Source organism: Rana temporaria, chromosome 2 (assembly GCF_905171775.1).
Source record: "Rana temporaria chromosome 2, aRanTem1.1, whole genome shotgun sequence".
Classification (NCBI taxonomy): Eukaryota; Metazoa; Chordata; class Amphibia; order Anura; family Ranidae; genus Rana; species Rana temporaria.
Genome location: NC_053490.1, coordinates 123,998,505 through 124,016,079, shown reverse-complemented (window position 1 = coordinate 124,016,079; position 17,575 = coordinate 123,998,505). Strand labels below are relative to the sequence as shown.

The window sequence follows — 17,575 nt, the reverse complement described above, 5'->3', positions numbered from 1 at the left end:
CCACTTTGAGCAACAGGAAAAAAAGGATTTAATCACAGTCCAGGAACACCATCAATCTGTGTGCGTTCCACGGACTGGATGTGGCATCATCAGAAACTGTAAGCTCCGTCCACCGCGTTTTGCCCCTCACACTGGGTGTCTTCAGAGACCAAATTTGCAGTATTTATCTTTTTCTGAAAGTGATTTTGAATTAAAAGGTGTCTGTAGTCACATTTTTGTTTTGTTTTGATCAGAGGAGGGAACACTTTTTTGGACTGCCTGCATCCAGGGTCGATCACTCACATGTGATCACTGCATGACCAATTGCAAGTGGCTGTGGTTTGCTGAGGGAGCCTGTAGGCTCCCATTTCTTTCAATGGGGCTACCTCCTGCAGCTAATTAGTGGGAACCCCCACTGGGGTTCTCACATGTAATAGGTGTTCGGTGCATTTGCAGGTGTGAATGTACCCTCATGCCGCGTATACATGATCGGAATTTCCGATGGAAAAAGTCTGACTGATTTTTTCCATCGGATATTCCGATCGTGTGTAGCCCCATCAGAGTTTTTTCATCTGAAATTTCGGTGAATTCAATCAGAGTTTAGATATAGAACATGTTCTATTTTTTTCAGATGGAATTCCGCCGGAATTCCGATGTTATTTGGCCGGGCAAAAGTCAGATGGTGTGTACGCGGCATTAGGCTTAGTTTACATATGAAGTTGGGGGGGAGTAAAATAAGGTTTTCACCATCCCATCAACCACCCTCAAGCTAAAAATTAAGCCATAAGGAGGTAGATGTATGCAGTTAAGTAACCTGCAGCAAAGCGTATCTCCTCTCATATTTAAAAGGCAGTACCGGTTGCTTAATGTGATCCATTCAAGTGAGCGGGTTGACACAGCAATGTGCAGTGGAGTGGGCCTTTAGGGGTTAAAACAGGTGGTGAGGAACACATAATTCCTCCTAACTGCCTGGCAAATGCAGTTTGAAAACTGATCTGCCATGGAATACTCTTTAAATCTTTATCATATGTTTGAATGAGCCCTTACTTATTGTTAAGAATTTATGAATAGTGTATTGTCCATAGCCTGGGCACAGGTGCACTTACTTATTCATATACCATACAAAACAAAAATGTGCAAAGGTGATACTTTTCTGAATCATTTATTTTTTCACAGGTGAAAAGCCATATGAATGTTTCAAGTGTAAAAGAAGATTCTCACATTCAGGTTCATACAGCTCTCATTTAAACAACAAAAAGTGCTTTCCCACCCAAGACAAACAAGCCATTGTGACTTCTTTGGCTCCCTCTTTCTCCTTTCCACAAAAAATGGATTACGAAGAAAACTTCAAAGATCAACTAAAGCCACAAAATGCCACTGATCGTCATAATAAAAAACGGGTAATACACAGTCAAGATAATGATTCTATTGCATTTCCACATCTCTCTTTGTGTGGTTTTGATTTTAATATCACACCTAGATCTGTTCAGAGCATGGCTATGGGCATGTCCATGAACCCAAGCTTGTTAGAGACACCAGACATTTGGCATTTAGGCACTGACTGGTGGCACAATCAGTATCATATCCAGATTGGTTCTAATAGATGGTCAGTAGGTGACTTCAATAACTGTTTCTCCCTAAAGAAGCACAATGTGGAACACCAGAGTACTACTCAATATAGTGGTTACCGCCCTGAAGCGCCAGTCTTTACACAGCACTGTCTAAGTAGAGTCACAGAAGATGATGCCCTTTCTTCATCTTTGTACCAAAGAGTAAAGAATAATACCTCAATCATAAATAACACAGCAACACACCATGAAAGTCCAATAAGCAAACCCCACAAAGGTGACCTTTTAGAAGAAAAACCCCCAAACATTGCAAGCTCCAGTAATTTCCATAGACTATTATGTTCACCTTGTCCAAATATTCTAGAGAAGATACAGTGGTCTGGACGAAGACATGACACATCAAAATGTGATTCAGAAGAAATGAAGCCAAAGGGTAATACTGTTAGTCAATTTCCCTCCGTCCCTCTATTCAAGGAAAACCAGCTTGAGCCACTGGACTTATCCATGCCTAAATTAGACAGCACGACACCTATAAAGACAGATTCCAGTGAAGAAACCTCAAAGGACCCAAAAGAAAAGTTTGAAATGAAAAGTTTAAATCTGGATTTTCTACCGCCACAAGTATTATTTATTGAACCACATAATGAGTCAATGAACATTCCATGTGTACTACCGGATGTAGTGCACAGCATTTTACAAACTCGCTATCCATGTGCGAATATGGGCCACTCTTTAAATGGGTTTTCATTATGTCCCTATATGAACTGCTTCTATGGAGACACTTCAATTAACATGAAAAAAATAAATCAAACTGTTGGGATTATGGTGAGACAATTTTTGCTTCTTTATCTATAAAAATGCATTTTATTTAAAAAGCAATGTTTAAAGCATAATATACATTTCCGCCTCCTTCTTGACCGCACACATTAATACAAGATGATTTCTGATTGTGGGATACTGTACAACACTTTTATACACCATAGAAGTAAAGATTCTATTTTGTTTTAGTAAGGTCATAAAGGCCATTGATCACTATAATGTAGCAAACACTAAACAGAATTTTGGTATTGTGTGCACTAAATTTTAGACTGCTAAAAAGGATAAATGTGAAAAGAAAAATTGATAACAAACACTGTAGGCGAGGTTGAAAAAAGTCCATCAAGTTCAACCTATGTGTGTGATTTTATGTCAGTATTTCATTATATATCCTTGTATGTTGTGGTCATTCAGGTGCTTATCTAATAGTTTTTTGAAACTATCGATGCTCTCCGCTGAAACCACTGCCTGTGGAAGAGAATTCCACATCCTAACCGCTCTTACAGTAAAGAACCCTCTACACAGTTTAAGGTTAAACTGCTTTTTTTCTAGTTTTAGTGAATGGCCGCAAGTCTTATTAAATTCCCTTTTGCGGAAAAGTTTTATCCCTATTGTGGAGTCACCAGTACGGTATTTTTACATTGATATCATATCCCCTTTCAAGCATCTCCTTTCCAGAAAGAACAAGTTCAGTGCTCGTAACCTATCCTCATAACTAAGGTCCTTCAGTCCCTTTATTTGTTTTGTTGCTCTTTTCTGGACTCTCTCCAGTTCCAGCACATCCTTCCTGAGGACTGGTGCCCAGAACTGGACAGCATACTCCAGGTGCGGCCAGACCAGAGTCTTGTAGAGTTGGAGAATTATTGTTTTATCTCTGGAGTTAAAGGAGAAGTTCAGCCTAAGCTTTTTAAGCTGGGCTTCTCCTCTGGGTCACACGGCAATTCGTTTTGCACTCCTGTTACCTGTTTTCAGCGGAGAGCAGTACATCAGTCGGGGCAGCGAGTCATCACGACTTCCAAGTCGGGATCCACCAGCTGCCCTGATTGATGGCAGTCTCAGTGTCTTAGCCTGTCATCTACTAGGACCCCCAGGTCCTTTTTCACCCTAGATTCCCTCAGAGGTTCTCCCCCCAGTGAGTAGATTGCATTCATATTTTTGCCACCCAAATGCATTATTTTACATTTTTCTACATTAAACCTCATTTGATATGTAGTTGCCCACCCCATTAATTTGTTCAGATCTTCTTGCAAGGTTTCCACATCCTGCGGAGAAGTTATTGCCCTGCTTAGCTTAGTATTGTCCACAAATACAGAGATTGAGCTGTTTATCCCATCCTCCAGGTCGTTTAAGAATAAATAAATAGGATTGGTCCCAGGACAGAACTCTGGGGGACCCCACTTTCCACCCGGACCATTCTGAGTACTCCCCATTTATCACTACCCTCTGAAATCGCCCCTGTAGCCACATTTCAATCCATGCACTCATCCTATGGTCCATGACAACGGACCTTACTTTGTACAGTAAACGTTTATTATTATTATTATACACAATTTATATAGCACCAACAGTTTACGCAGCACTTTACAATGTATAGGGGGGACAACACAATTACAGTACATTTCAATACAAAAGGTACAGGAGGGCCCTGCTCGTAGAGCTTACATTCTAAAGGGAGGGGGTGGTGGTGCAAAAGGTAATAGCTGCAGAGAATGATTTGATGGGGGTGGCTCTGAGACAGTTGTTAGGTGGGTGTGGGATAGGCTTCCCTGAATAAATGAGTTTCCAGGGATCTCCTAAAGGTGGACAGGGTAGGGGCTGATCGGACATACTGGGGCAGGGAGTTCCAGAGGATGAGAGACGCACTGAAGAAGTCCTGAAGGCGAGCATGGGAGGAGGTAACAAGGGAGCTAGAGAGCAGGAGGTCCTGGGAGGAGCAGAGGGGATGTTTTGGGTGATATCTGCAGATGAGGTTGGTGATGTAGATGGGGGCGATGTTGTGAATGTTTATGGGGAACTGTATAAAATCCTCTTGCAAAATCAAGATACACCATGTCTATGGGCCTTCCTTTATCTAGATGGCAGCTCACCTCCTTGTAGAAGGTTAATAGATTGGTTTGGCAAGAATGATTCTTCATGAATCCATGCTGATTACTGCTAATGATACTGTTGTCATTACTAAAATCTTGTATACAGTCCCTTATCATCCACTCCAAGAGCTTGCATATAATTGATGTTAGGCTAACTGGTCTGTAATTCCCAGGGATGTAACTTGGCCCTTTTTTAAATATTGGTGTTACATTAACTTTTTTCCAATCAGCTGGTACCTTTCCAGTCAGTAGACTGTTCATAAAAATTAGGAACAATGGTCTGGAAATTATTTGACTGAGTTCCTTAAGGACCCTTTTCAATTCAAATTAAAATGCTGTCCTCTGTTAGCCATGAAGTTGCTTCCTGTGACATGTAATGAGGATAAACATTGCAGTTTTGGTTACTGAAGCCCCCCGATTCCCTTGTGCAGACTGAGGAGAAGAATAATTTTAATTCCTTCACCATCATTCCATCCTTAGTAACCAGATCCCCCTCATCATTCTTTATGGGACCAATATGATCTGACCCCCCGTTCTTACTATTTATGTAATTTTTCTTTCTCTTCTCCACTATGTGCTTTTCATGTTCTATCTTAGCCGCCCTTACATTTCTTGTTGCATTCTTTGTACATTTGGAATGCTGATGATGATCCCTCAGCCTTAAATTTTTTGAAGGCCTACTCCTATGCTTTTATGATACATTGGAGTTAAGCCACCCAGGACTTTTATTCGGTTTTTTTTTATTTCCGATTGGGATGCACTGGCTAATGCCCTTTTTTAATATGCTCTCAAAGCATACCCATTTTTCCTTTGTGTTCTTTGTTCTTAAGATTTTATCCCAATTATTGTCTTCTAGCAAGGATCATAGTTTAGGGAAGTTGGTTCTTTTGAAACTCAGTGTCTTTGTATTCCCCTTATGTTTCCTATTTGTGTGATTTATACTAAAACGAATTGACCTGCGATCGCTGTTTCATAAATGACCCTATATTTCCACATCCAAAGATCAGGTCTGTATTGTTGGTAATTAATAGGTCTAGTAACGCTTGGTTTCTAGTTGGTGCATTTACCATCTGACCCATGAAATTGTCCTGTAAGACATTTAGGAACTGGTGAGCCTTAGATGAATGTGTGGTTCCTTCCACCCAGTCTATGTCTGGATAATTAAAATCCCCCATTTTAATGACACTTCCCATTCTTGCCACTAATCCAAATTGTGATAGAAGGTCCGCCTCCGCCTCCTCCCTCAGGTTTGGGGGCCTATAGCATACTCCCAGTATTACTTTCCCCTTAGTTTTCTCCCTTTGTAGCTCTACCCATAACGTGAGAGCTGTGGAACCAAGTCTCTGTAATTCCTACAAAATCGAAATCCTCCTCGTACAACAGTAGTTCTCGTTCTCCCTTCTTGTCCGCCAGACACCTGGTGATTTAATTAGGCAGCTATTCGAAATACATAAGAAAATCTGTATTCTGTAAGAGCTTGGAATGATAAACTAAAAGTGCACAAACCAAATGTAGAACCTTTAGTAATACATAAAATGTGTGCACTGCTTAGCTTTAGGAGAACATGTTAAAACTGGTCTTGTACATGGATCTAAATATTTAGTCTTAAATACATGTGCAAGCTAATCTATGAACTCTTTACTATATATCTGTCCCTTTATTTAGTTTTATTTATTTTGTCAGAAAATGACTCTTGGGTCCCTGATGCCTAACTAGTGGATGGCCCACCGGCACCATTTGTGCAGCCCGCTGTGCACTGGGCCGGGCCTCCCTGTTGGCTACCTTAAAGGAGTGAACCAAACCATCTCATGTGTCAGCAACATGGGAACAGAGGTATAGTGATGCCCAGTACCTGACTCCAGGGCTCCTTTGTCATTCTGCTATCATCCCACAATTTGTTACTGATGGGGGGGGGGGGGCACCCACTAGCGTTTTAGCATTCTGTAACTCAAACTGAACCACTAAATAGATCTCTAATTAATTAGGGGGATAGCAAGGGCAGCTGAAACTGGTGGAGGGTGCTACTGTTATTGATTGTTAAGGGAAGACAGCTGTTGCACGATGGGTCTATGACTGATAGGCGACTGATGGCTGCATGGTGGTGCTGTGACAGTTAGGGGCACTGTGACTGATTGATGATGGACTGTCTGACAAGTCTTGTGGGTGATGAAGGAAGGTTCTGTGACCAATAGGTGTGGTGATGTTGTTAAATTTAATAAACCAGGAAAAAAAATTATCTTCCCATCAATCCCCAGGTCCCAACAAATAAATAGGAATTACTGGATGACATTTGTGTTTACTGCATAAACATCAATAACGTGTGTAAGTGGGCACAATGTCATTCAGCATTTAACAATTGCAAAAAAGAGGGAGACAGTGCAACCGCTCTGGTGTAGTAGGTTCCAAAGAAATGTAATTACAAAACAATAAAAGAGTGAATACACACAAACATAGAAAAAAACACACATAATTGTGTCCCCAGGAGAGGATTCCTCTTTCTAGGTGCCAATGGCTGATGGATGGTGGTGTCCACCTAAAGTCCAGGGTCACAAGATGCATTTCAACGGACCTTCCTCTTCTTCAGCTGAGAAAGAGGAAGGTCACTCGAAACACATCCTGTGACCCTGGACTTCAAGTGGACACCACCATTCATCTGTGATTGGCACCAGGAACGAGGAAGCAGAGGCACTACATGCAGCAGAGCATTCTCCCATCTAGTGATTGGCAGCACAGAGATCCGGACCCTGTGCCTGCAGCAGCTCATCATCCATCCATCCAGCTGTGCTTTCACCACAGGTTCATCCTTTCCTGGGGACCTAATTATGTGTGTTTTTTTATATGTTTGTGAGTATTCACTTTTCATCTTTTTGTAATTAAATTTTGTTGGAACCTTCTACACCAGAGTGGTTGCGCTGTCTCCTTCCCTTCCCCTCCTTTTTGTTTTCACAGATAGAGTCCCACCTTCATTTTCACAGCAGCACCCCTAGGTTGCTTGTTCCTTTTTTCTAGTCATAAGGGCTTCCTGCTCACTGCCCCCCCCCCTTACTTGTGGTCTGTATCATTGCCATTGTTTATTGAATGTCATAGTGTTCCACTCATCAGTCAAAATTGTCTATATTACCCATGAGTGGTTAAGTGCTGGTAGTCTAGCGTCCCCAGGCATTAGGCAAAAAATGTATTTAACAATTGCAGGCCTTTGAAAATGTCACAGTTGTATACATTTCAATCTGTGCAAGCCCAACTTGCTCTCATCTTAGCCTACCTCATTAATGTTTTGCATTGTGATGTAAAGTGCAAAGAGAAAATTTACAAAAAATTAATATTATTTAGCCCTCTGGACGTGACAGCACTTGAGCCCATCTATATTCCCTAAGTTGGCCACTGCTATTCTAGGCTATGAATGTTACAGGTGAGTTGTTTGGGGGTTGATTTACTAAAACTGGAGAGAGCAAAATCTGGCGCAGTTCTGTTTGGTAACCAATCGGCTTCTAATTTCAGCTTGTTCAATTAGGCTTTAGCAAAATAAATAACCTGGATGCTGCCTGGCTACCATGCAGAGCTGCACCAGATTTTTCGCTCTCCAGTTTTAGAAAAGAAACATTTGAGCTTGTAGTTAAAAGAAATGTATACAACTAGAGGGCTTTTGGTAAATATTGTTATGTTTACTTTGTTGCTGGAAAACAGCATGACAGCAGGTAAAAGAGCAGTAAATCTTATGCCACAAAAAAACCCCCACAAAGATCAAAGTATTTTGAACTGTATAAACTCCCTATACTACTGACTTGCCTTATATGTATGTCTTGGGCATGTATACAATCGACCTTACCTCTAGTGCACCAATATTGTTTGTTATTTATTCTCATGCCGCAAACAGTAATTTATTACATTAGTGCTGTCAGTGCTTCAGCAATGCAAACTAGAAGACTTAATTTCAGATAGCTTTGCAGTAATAGTGGGGTGGAGTCAGGAGGTACCAGATACGCCTAAATTACTCCTTTGAGGGTGTTTTGGGCATGCCTGATATGCCCTGGGTCCATAACTGTTGAGCCTAAATGTTCATAATCTTTTATAAGTCGTGACTTGTTCCCTTAAAACTCAGGTCTTAATTAGCTGGACACAAATCACGAGTAGAGTTGAGCGGACACCTGGATGTTCGGGTTCGGACCCGAACCCGGACTTTGAAAAAAAAGTTTGGGTTCGGGACCGAACCCGAACCCAGACTTTGACCCGAACCCGAACCCCATTTAAGTCAATGGGGACCCGGACTTTTGACTACAAAAATGTCTCTAAAAAACTAAGGGAAAGGGCTGGAGGGCTGCAAATGGCAGCAAAATGTCGGGAAGAGCATGGCAAGTACTCTGGAAATAAATGTGGATAGGGAAATAACTTAAAATAACATAAAAAAAATTAAAATAAAAAATATAATGATTTTTGACATTTGAGGACGAGGTCCATACAGTTTTGTTCAAAATTATTGAAATATTCAGAGTCACCTATAGATTACAAACTGCCACTATAGGAAAAATATTTCAGGAAACTCTCCCTGACTATGTACTTGACAGAAACACAGTATATCACAGGTGCACAGGTGGTGTGGCAGGTATACTGCTGTTGAAATATTCAGAGTCACCTATAGATTACAAACTGCCACTATAGGAAAAATATTTCAGGAAACTCTCCCTGACTATGTACTTGACAGAAACACAGTATATCACAGGTGCACAGGTGGTGTGGCAGGTGTGCTGCTGTTGAAATACCTATAGATTACAAACTGCCACTATAGCTGAACAAAATTCCTAAACTATATGAAGCACAGCAGATGTCACAGGAATAGAGTGCTTGTTGATATTTCTGGAGCAACATACACCTAAAACTCTCCCTAAGCAGATTCAGCAGCCTTTCCCTCACATAAGTGAAGCAGTGACAACGAGCCAGATGCCATAAGTTGATTCAGATATCAAAGAAATAAAGTGTGCTTCTTGATATTTCTGGAGCAGCATAGCAGCATAGCAGCATAGACCTAACACTGTCCCTGAGCAGATTCAGCAACCTTTCCCTCACATAAGTGAAATACAGTGAAAACGAGCCAGATACACCTAAGACTTTCCCTAAGCAGCAGATTCCAGCAGCCTTTCCTTATCTAGAGTGATACCAAAAACAAAGAAGAAATTCCGCGCTGGAAAAATAACAATAATAAACCTAAAAATTGCAAGCCAGCACTGGAGGATAAATTCAAATAGAAATCCCAATAATGATCAGTAACAGTAAAGTGCAGCGCAAAGACATATAAATTAAACAGTGAAAAAATAGTGATCAAATACAATATACAAAAATATAACTATGATAATAAGAAATCCATAAGGTGCATCAGTGAAAAAAGTCCAAAAAGTGCTCCAAATAATGAAGTGACTAATTGTGATTGGTTTCGAAATCGGTGACCAACAGGAAAGTTCCTCCACCAATACCTAAGGATGGCCCCTCACCTCATTCGACCATGGCTAGGTCACAAAACATTTGAAAACCTCCAAGGTAAGTATACAGACGCCTCCAAGATAGTAGGATATACAGCAGGCAGCAGACGGCTCAGCAATCCCCAAAGACCACGGAGAAATATATAAAACAAAAAGGGGACAGACTAAATTTAATAAGTAAAAATAAGTCAAACAAACTCACATAATGCGACACTCAGAGCCGAGTGTGGAGCGTAGCAGCACAGCACGGAGCTCCAAGGCTTCCGAATCTTACACAGCTCACACATCAGCGTTGGGTCGGCGAACGCGGGTGACGTCACGAAGCTCCTCCCCCTCGTACGCGTTACGTTATTCATTATTTGGAGCACTTTTTGGACTTTTTTCACTGATGCACCTTATGGATTTCTTATTATCATAGTTATATTTTTGTTACTACCTATCTAGAGTGAAGCAGAGTGACGATCTGTGCTGTGTGCCTCTATCTAATATAGAGGCACGTCACATGATGGGTCACATGCTGCACTGGCCAATCACAGCCATGCCATAAGTAGGCATGGCTGTGATCAGTTCCCAGTCACAGTAGTAACACGAATGGCGATTGGCTGCCGTGCAGCGCGCCAAAACATACCCGAACTCCGAACCCGGACTTTTTCCAACTATTCGGGTTCGGGTCCGGGTTCGGGAAAAACCCAAAGTCCGTACCGAACCCGAACTTTACAGTTCGGGTTCGCTCAACCCTAATCACGAGTTAAAGTACCGTATATCTAAACTTAAAAACATAAATCAAATAAATTGCAGTTTTGATGGCTTTAAATGTAGTTGGTGCAATTATTTCTCTTTTTTCATAAATTTTTTATTTATCTTCTACTGTGAATAACACACTTCTTGTCCATTCATGTCTAAAAGAATGTTTCTACTCTATCAATAGGGTCTGTCATACAAGCTGGACTGTAAACATGTCTACTTTGTCCATTTCCATTATAATGTAGACTGTGGGACTAGTAGTTTACACAATAAGGCCTCATTCACATGGGCCTACCTCTCTGTACACCCATGCAAAGGGCTGTCTTTGCCTGCACGGGATGCACACTGTCTGCGGTAAGGGACCCGCACACACATGGCCATTAAATTAGGGCCAGTGGCTGTATCCATGCAGCCACTGCATTCCATTAGACAAGAGGGAAATGCCCAGATGCGAATACACGGAACACCTGTGTATCCCACGCAAGCAAAGAAAGCCCCTCACACTTGTGCACATATAAGTACACCCATGTGAATGAGGCATAAAGATAAGGTTGCTTCTGCTTTCTTTTAAGCTCACAGGAAGTGACAAGGACACTGTATTTGTGGCAAGATCAACAGGTATTTTCTGTACTTACTAAAAATGTTCTTAGCCTGAAAAGTGAAAACGAATGCTATCACCACATCTAAGGACTGGTAGGCTGCAATATATTACAATTTTGTTTTGGGATTTAATATGCTTTAAACAGGCTGGTATCAGTATGTCGTAGATGTGTGATATTTTTGGAAACTGTCTCTTAAAAAGTATGTTCTGTACATTTTCTACTAGGATGTTTGGTGACATATGTGCATTTTTAGGTGCTTGGGATGTGACAACTAAATGTTTTTTGTTTTTTAAGAATATCACCAGCGGTGAAGAAAAGCACACAGGTGGTTCCCGAAAAAATTCAAGGAAGCTAGAAAATGGGTTGTATGCCTGTGATCAGTGTAGCAAAACCTTTCAGAAAAGCAGCTCTCTCTTGCGACACAAGTATGAACACACAGGTAAGACTATAATCTTGTGCAATGTGCCTTTTCTGTAAGTCACATGTGGCGTTTACTGTATAATAACCATTATAATTAAGATTTTTTCATTCTTCTATAAATGTAGCTATAGTAAAAAAAAATCTTACATTTTGGATACAGTAGGGAAGAGTTTTTTTTTTCTTTCTGTGAGTGAGTGAGTGAGAAACTTATATAGGGCAACAAATGCAAACTTATTGGGGAAGATTACTGTCACTTCTTATTCTGGAGAACCAACAGGAAGTGAGAGCAAATCTCTACAATGTGAGGGGAAATCCTATCTCAGCCAGTTTTCATCAAAACAGGTCTCCACATTGCAATATTTACCCTTACCTCTTGTTCCAGCATCTTTTAGTGACAATGCACACAATCCCTAGTGTAATAAAAATCTGTACATGTACCATGCAATGAAAACACCAAAGTAATAACAAATACACTGCAAATATAATGAAAATATAGCAAATGTTCCTTCATATTTGTGATTGAAATGATACTCTTGACAAAACTTTATTTTTTCCTTATTTCTTCTTTTACTTCTGCCTGGGCTTTATTACCATCTATGGAATGGTTTAAGTGCTTTTACCCTTACTTGCTAATGAAACACATTTAAGTAGAGTGTTGGGATATCAGAAGCAGCTTTTTATTGAAATCTGTGTCATGTATAACAGTCTCCCTCTTTCAGCACAATGACATTGTTGTCACCAGGACAATAGAGAAGGGAAATCTACCCAATAGCCATACAAAACTTGTATGGGGGGACGCTGATGTAATGGGGGGCCTCTCCCTCTGTAATGGGGGGACTCTGTGGTGATGGAGGGCCTTTTATGTCTAGGGGGGCCTCTGACAAGAAGGGAGGAGTCTGATGTGAAGGAAACCTCTGATGTGATGGGGCACTTCTAATTTGAAGGGGGGTTTCTGATGTGAGTTTAGTTCATCAAGGTGGATGTGTGCATTGTCCCAGACTCAGATTTGCCATTGATAAGTAACATTTACATTCTTCAAAATTTACATGCACATTATAAGCTAAAAATGTAGTCTCGGAATTTGTTTTGTTTGCGTTAAATTTCACTTTGAATTTTAATGAAGTCCGTTACTATTTGTTACTATTTTATTCGGATGTATAAAATAGTAACGAATAGTAACGAATTTAGTTGAAATCAGTTAAAATTTGTTTTATTTATTCATTTTCTAACACATTACCTCACCTGATGTCAGAGGGGGACAGTGCCACTGGATGATGTAACCAAGTGGCCCTGCCCCTTGCCTATATAAGAGCTGTCAAAGCTGAAGAGAGGGAATACAGCGGGTAGCCTCTTTTTGACATTTTTAATTTTTTGGGGGTCAGCGGACATCGAGGGACACAATTTTTTTTTTTTTAATAAAGTGTTTGTCAAAAACTGTTTCCTGTGTTTCTTACTTTTTGACACTTTTTTTGGAGAATGGGTATGGGTACGATGTACCCGATACCCATTCACATAGAGGGGGGCCTGGATCTGGGGACCCCCTTGTTTAAGGGTGCTTCCAGATTCTGATAAGCCCCCGCCCGCAGACCCTGACAACCACAGCCAAGGGTTAAATAGGTCTTCCAGATTCTGGGTATGGCTTAGGAGGGGGGTGCCCACTTATCCCCCACCTTTCCTGACCTGCCAGGCTGCATGCTCAGATAAGGGTCTGGTATGGATTTTGGGGGTGATCCCACAAAGTTTTTAAAAAAAAATTGGTGTGGGGTTCCCCTTAAAATACATACCAGACCCAAAGGGCCTGGTATGGACTGGGGGGACCCTAAGCCATTTTTTAAACATTTTTCTATTTCCGGCATTCTTTATCTTTACATTTATCTATCAGTTGGGAAGCCCACTGACAGATCATGACTCATGGTTGTTATAGACGCGGGCCACCGGCTTCCCGGCTATTCCTTCACACAGAATTCGAATCGGTCGATCGTTTTTCGACCGATCTGAATTCTAATCGTTCTGAAAATTTAGAATTTCGTTAGAAAAGTAATAAATAAAACGAATTATAATGAAAACGAAACAACATTTTACGAAAAATGGAACAAATTCCGAAACCAAATTAAACTAATTCCATAACAAAACAAAATAAGTAACATAACGAATCTATAGGAAACTAAACGAAATGAGTTTTTCCATTCTGTACATGTCTAGTTAGCAGAAGTTAAGAGCATCTTGCGTTTCTTTCTCTCCCGGGAAATCACACTCAAAAACGCAAAAAAAAGAGCCTCAAAAACATAGAAACAGAGAAAAATGATGGCAGAAAAGACTGAGTAGTCTATCGAGTCTGCCCATTTATTTTTGTATTTTTTTGAAGGGGGGTTGTTTTCGGTGGAGGGGGTCTATTGTCTATTTTTTATAGATCTATGTTTATCCCAAGCATGTTTGAAGCCATTTACTGTCTCACTACCTCTGCTGGTAGTTTATTCCAGTGACTCTCAGCCTCAGTCCTCAAGTACCCCCAATGGGCCATGTTTTGGGAACCATGTCATTGATATTGATTTAAAGCAGCTGTGCAAAAGTAAAGGAAAACCTGAAAACATTGACCATTGGGGATACTTGAGGACTGAGGTTGAGAACCACAGGTTTATTTCAAGTATCATCTACCCTTTTAGTAAAATAATACTTTCTAAGATTAGTTTTGAACTTTCCTCCAGTTAGTTTGAGGTGATGTCCCTGTGTTCTTTATTTTTGGTTTCATATTGAACAAAACTGCCTTCCTAAATCTTATTCACCCTCTTGATATATTTAAAGGTTTCAATCATGTCTCCCCTTTCCCTTCTTTCCTCTAGACTGTACATATTAAGTTCCCGAAGTCACTCTAGATATGTTTAAACACGTCTAGACTAAAATAGTGTGCATGGACACATAGGATAACACTATTTGCTACTAAGAGCTGAAAAAAAAATCACATATACTTCACATATATAACTTTTCTTTTCATTTTTTTTTTTTTTCATTTGTCTTTGTACCATAAACAATTAAAAATTTTAAAAGAATACCCTTATCTTGGTAAATGACCTTGCCATGCTTTCTACTAGAAATTTAATTTAATGTGTGCATGTTTTAGAGACTTGGTAAGGCCTCCTTCCTGCTGCTTTTAGGGTTTATTAACCCCCCTGGCGGTATTCCAGAGTCTGACTCGGGGTGAGATTTTTGGGCTACGATCGGTAACCCCGAGTCAGACTCGGGATCGCCTCGCAGAATCCACAGGCTTGGTTTACTTACCTTGTCCCTGGATCAAGCGATGCCACCGCGCTGTGTGAGCGAGCGGGACCTCTCTTGATTTACACAGTGCCTCTGTGTGCCGCCGATCTCCGTTCCCTGTGACGTTACGACGCACGGGAGCGGAGAACGGCGCCAAATTCAAAAAGGAAAACAAACACAATACATACAGTATACTGTAATCTTATAGATTACAGTACTGTATGTAAAAAGTACACACACCCCTTGTCCCTAGTGGAGTGCCCAGTGCCCTACATGTACTTTTATATAATAAAAACTGTTCTTTCTGCCTGCAAACTGTAGATTGTCCATAGCAACCAAAAGTGTCCCTTTATGTCAAAAATGGTTTTAGAGCAGCTAGAAAACAGCGATAATAAATTATAATCACTTGCAGAATTGTGCGATAGCAATTTGTGGGGAAATTTGTCATAAAAAAATAAAATAATGACAGCGACAATTCTGCAAATGAGCAAATTTCAGTGATTTTGAGTTGATTATATTATTGAATAATTTTTATTATAATTATATTATTATTTGTTATAATTATTTATAATTATTTATTATATTATAATTAATAATTTTGTTTTTAAAAAAAATTCATACCCGGGATGCCTACTAGACTCTTGTTTGGTCAGATTTAAGTAAGTTATTCCTAAGAATTACAGGCCTACAGTATAAAACGCCAAATTTCCTTGCAAATAATGGTACTGCTTTCAGCACCTTTTTTCTGAAATAATCATACCGCCAGGGAGGTTAAGCCATGTAAGCAGCACTGCTGGGGTAATGGGCCCTGAATTGAAAACAGTCCAGGGGCCAGGCTTTACGTAATTTGCCACTGCCTGGAAAACTGCCTTGCTATGTTAGCAACACTTATAAGTTGTGAAATAATTTTAGTAAGAAGCAGGATGTGCACAACTAGGGGTATTACACTTTATAATGCACTGTACTTTACCTACATTGCATGCATTGCCATACATTGCATAGTTCCTGCAACTAAAGTGATATTTATATCATCAGTCTCCTGTCTTCAGATAATTTACCCCAGAGAGCATAAATGCTGGAGATTCTAAATGAGTCAGTGATATAACTATTTCCATAATAATGCACATTATGAGATATTATATAAAAGGCATGACGTACAAACAACCAGTTCTGATTTTATGATTTGTATTGAATATTTACTTTTCCTGAGAATGTAGATTACAGCTGACGTCACTTTGGTTACTCATCTTGAACATATGTTGTGTGTTTAGGTAATAGGCCTCATCAGTGTGAAGTTTGTAGCAAGGCTTTCAAGCACAAGCATCACCTCATTGAACATGTCCGCCTGCACTCCGGAGAGAAGCCTTATTGCTGTGACAAATGTGGCAAGAGATTCTCACATTCTGGCTCCTTTTCTCAGCACATGAACCATCGATATTCCTACTGTCATAGAGACAACGCCAATGAAAATGATGTTATGACATGGGAGCAGACCAACCACCATGAAAACTACCAAGTGCTGCATTCTGCTGAAGAAGTGAGGGACCTGGTACAGTCCTGATGTAGCTAAGGACAAACATAATAGATAATAGGCGTATTTACTAAGGATAATATAAATATAATGGAAGGTTGATAGTCAAATCATCTTTAAATTCCACCTAATACCAGACAGGAAAAAGAAAGAACAATAGAAAAATTGTCATACTAAAGTGTTCTTTTATTTTTCAGGTTAGTCTGTCGGCATGGTGTGTTGGGGTGCCTATTTGAATGAATAGCACTGCAGTGCACCAGGACGTATTACCATGCCTTACTTGGCCAATAAGTGCCTAATGTATTAGTGCCTTAGGGATTGTTATGGTTACACATATAAAAAATGTAATTAATAATTTTGTGAGCGTGTCTTCAAATGGACAATGTTGCAAAGCAAAATATCTGTAGGATAAGCCTCAGACGGAAGCTGTTTATTAGTTCCCCAGTACAGGCACATCGTTCTAATTAGGGTTATATTTGCTGCAATAGAACTAAACTAGCAAGTCACCCAAGAATAAGGCCTCGTACACACGACCGAGTTTCTCTGCAAAAACCAACAAGAAACTTGCTGGGAGATATTTTTTTGCCGAGGAAACCGGTCGTGTGTACATTTTCGTTGAGGAAACTGTCGAGAAACTTGACGAGCCAAAAAGAGAGCATGTTCTCTATTTCCTTGACGGGAATGGAGAAAATTGGCTTGTCGAGTTTCGACAGCCTAACAAGGAACTCGACGAGGAAAATGATGTGTTTCGCCCGTCGAGTTCCTCGGTGGTGTGTACGAGGCTTGAGAGATTTTATCTGAAGTCTCTTTCAAATGCTTTATGACAGATTCCCTTTAAATTCAGGAATGCAATACTACATGTTCATTTTAAGTAGACTAAGATACTTAAAAAGTAAAAATTTTCAATGAATTTGTGTAATGCCAGTTCAGGGTGTCAATTTAAAGCAGAACTGTACCCAGAACAGACATTTATAAACTGACTATAATTGTCTACCAAGTCTTTACACCTCACTGAGACCCAATTGGCAACATCTTACATCATCATGGAGAATCTAGAGATTCAGCCCAAAAGTTAGGAAGGTGTTGAGGGAGCATTTGGGGG

The 17,575-nt window shown here is 40.2% G+C and overlaps 1 protein-coding gene across 1 annotated transcript in view; it reads left to right on the top strand.

Moving 5' to 3' along the window:
* The window catches only part of LOC120929467 (zinc finger E-box-binding homeobox 1-like), a 140,634-nt gene extending 123,581 nt beyond the window's left edge, over positions 1 to 17,053 (top strand). The window contains exons 5-7 of the mRNA XM_040340921.1: positions 1,156 to 2,372; positions 11,562 to 11,706; positions 16,214 to 17,053. Coding sequence (XP_040196855.1) covers positions 1,156 to 2,372; positions 11,562 to 11,706; positions 16,214 to 16,503 — 1,652 coding nt within the window. The 3' untranslated portion in view covers positions 16,504 to 17,053. The remainder of the gene's footprint in view (positions 1 to 1,155; positions 2,373 to 11,561; positions 11,707 to 16,213) is intronic.
* Positions 17,054 to 17,575: the final 522 nt, after the last annotated feature.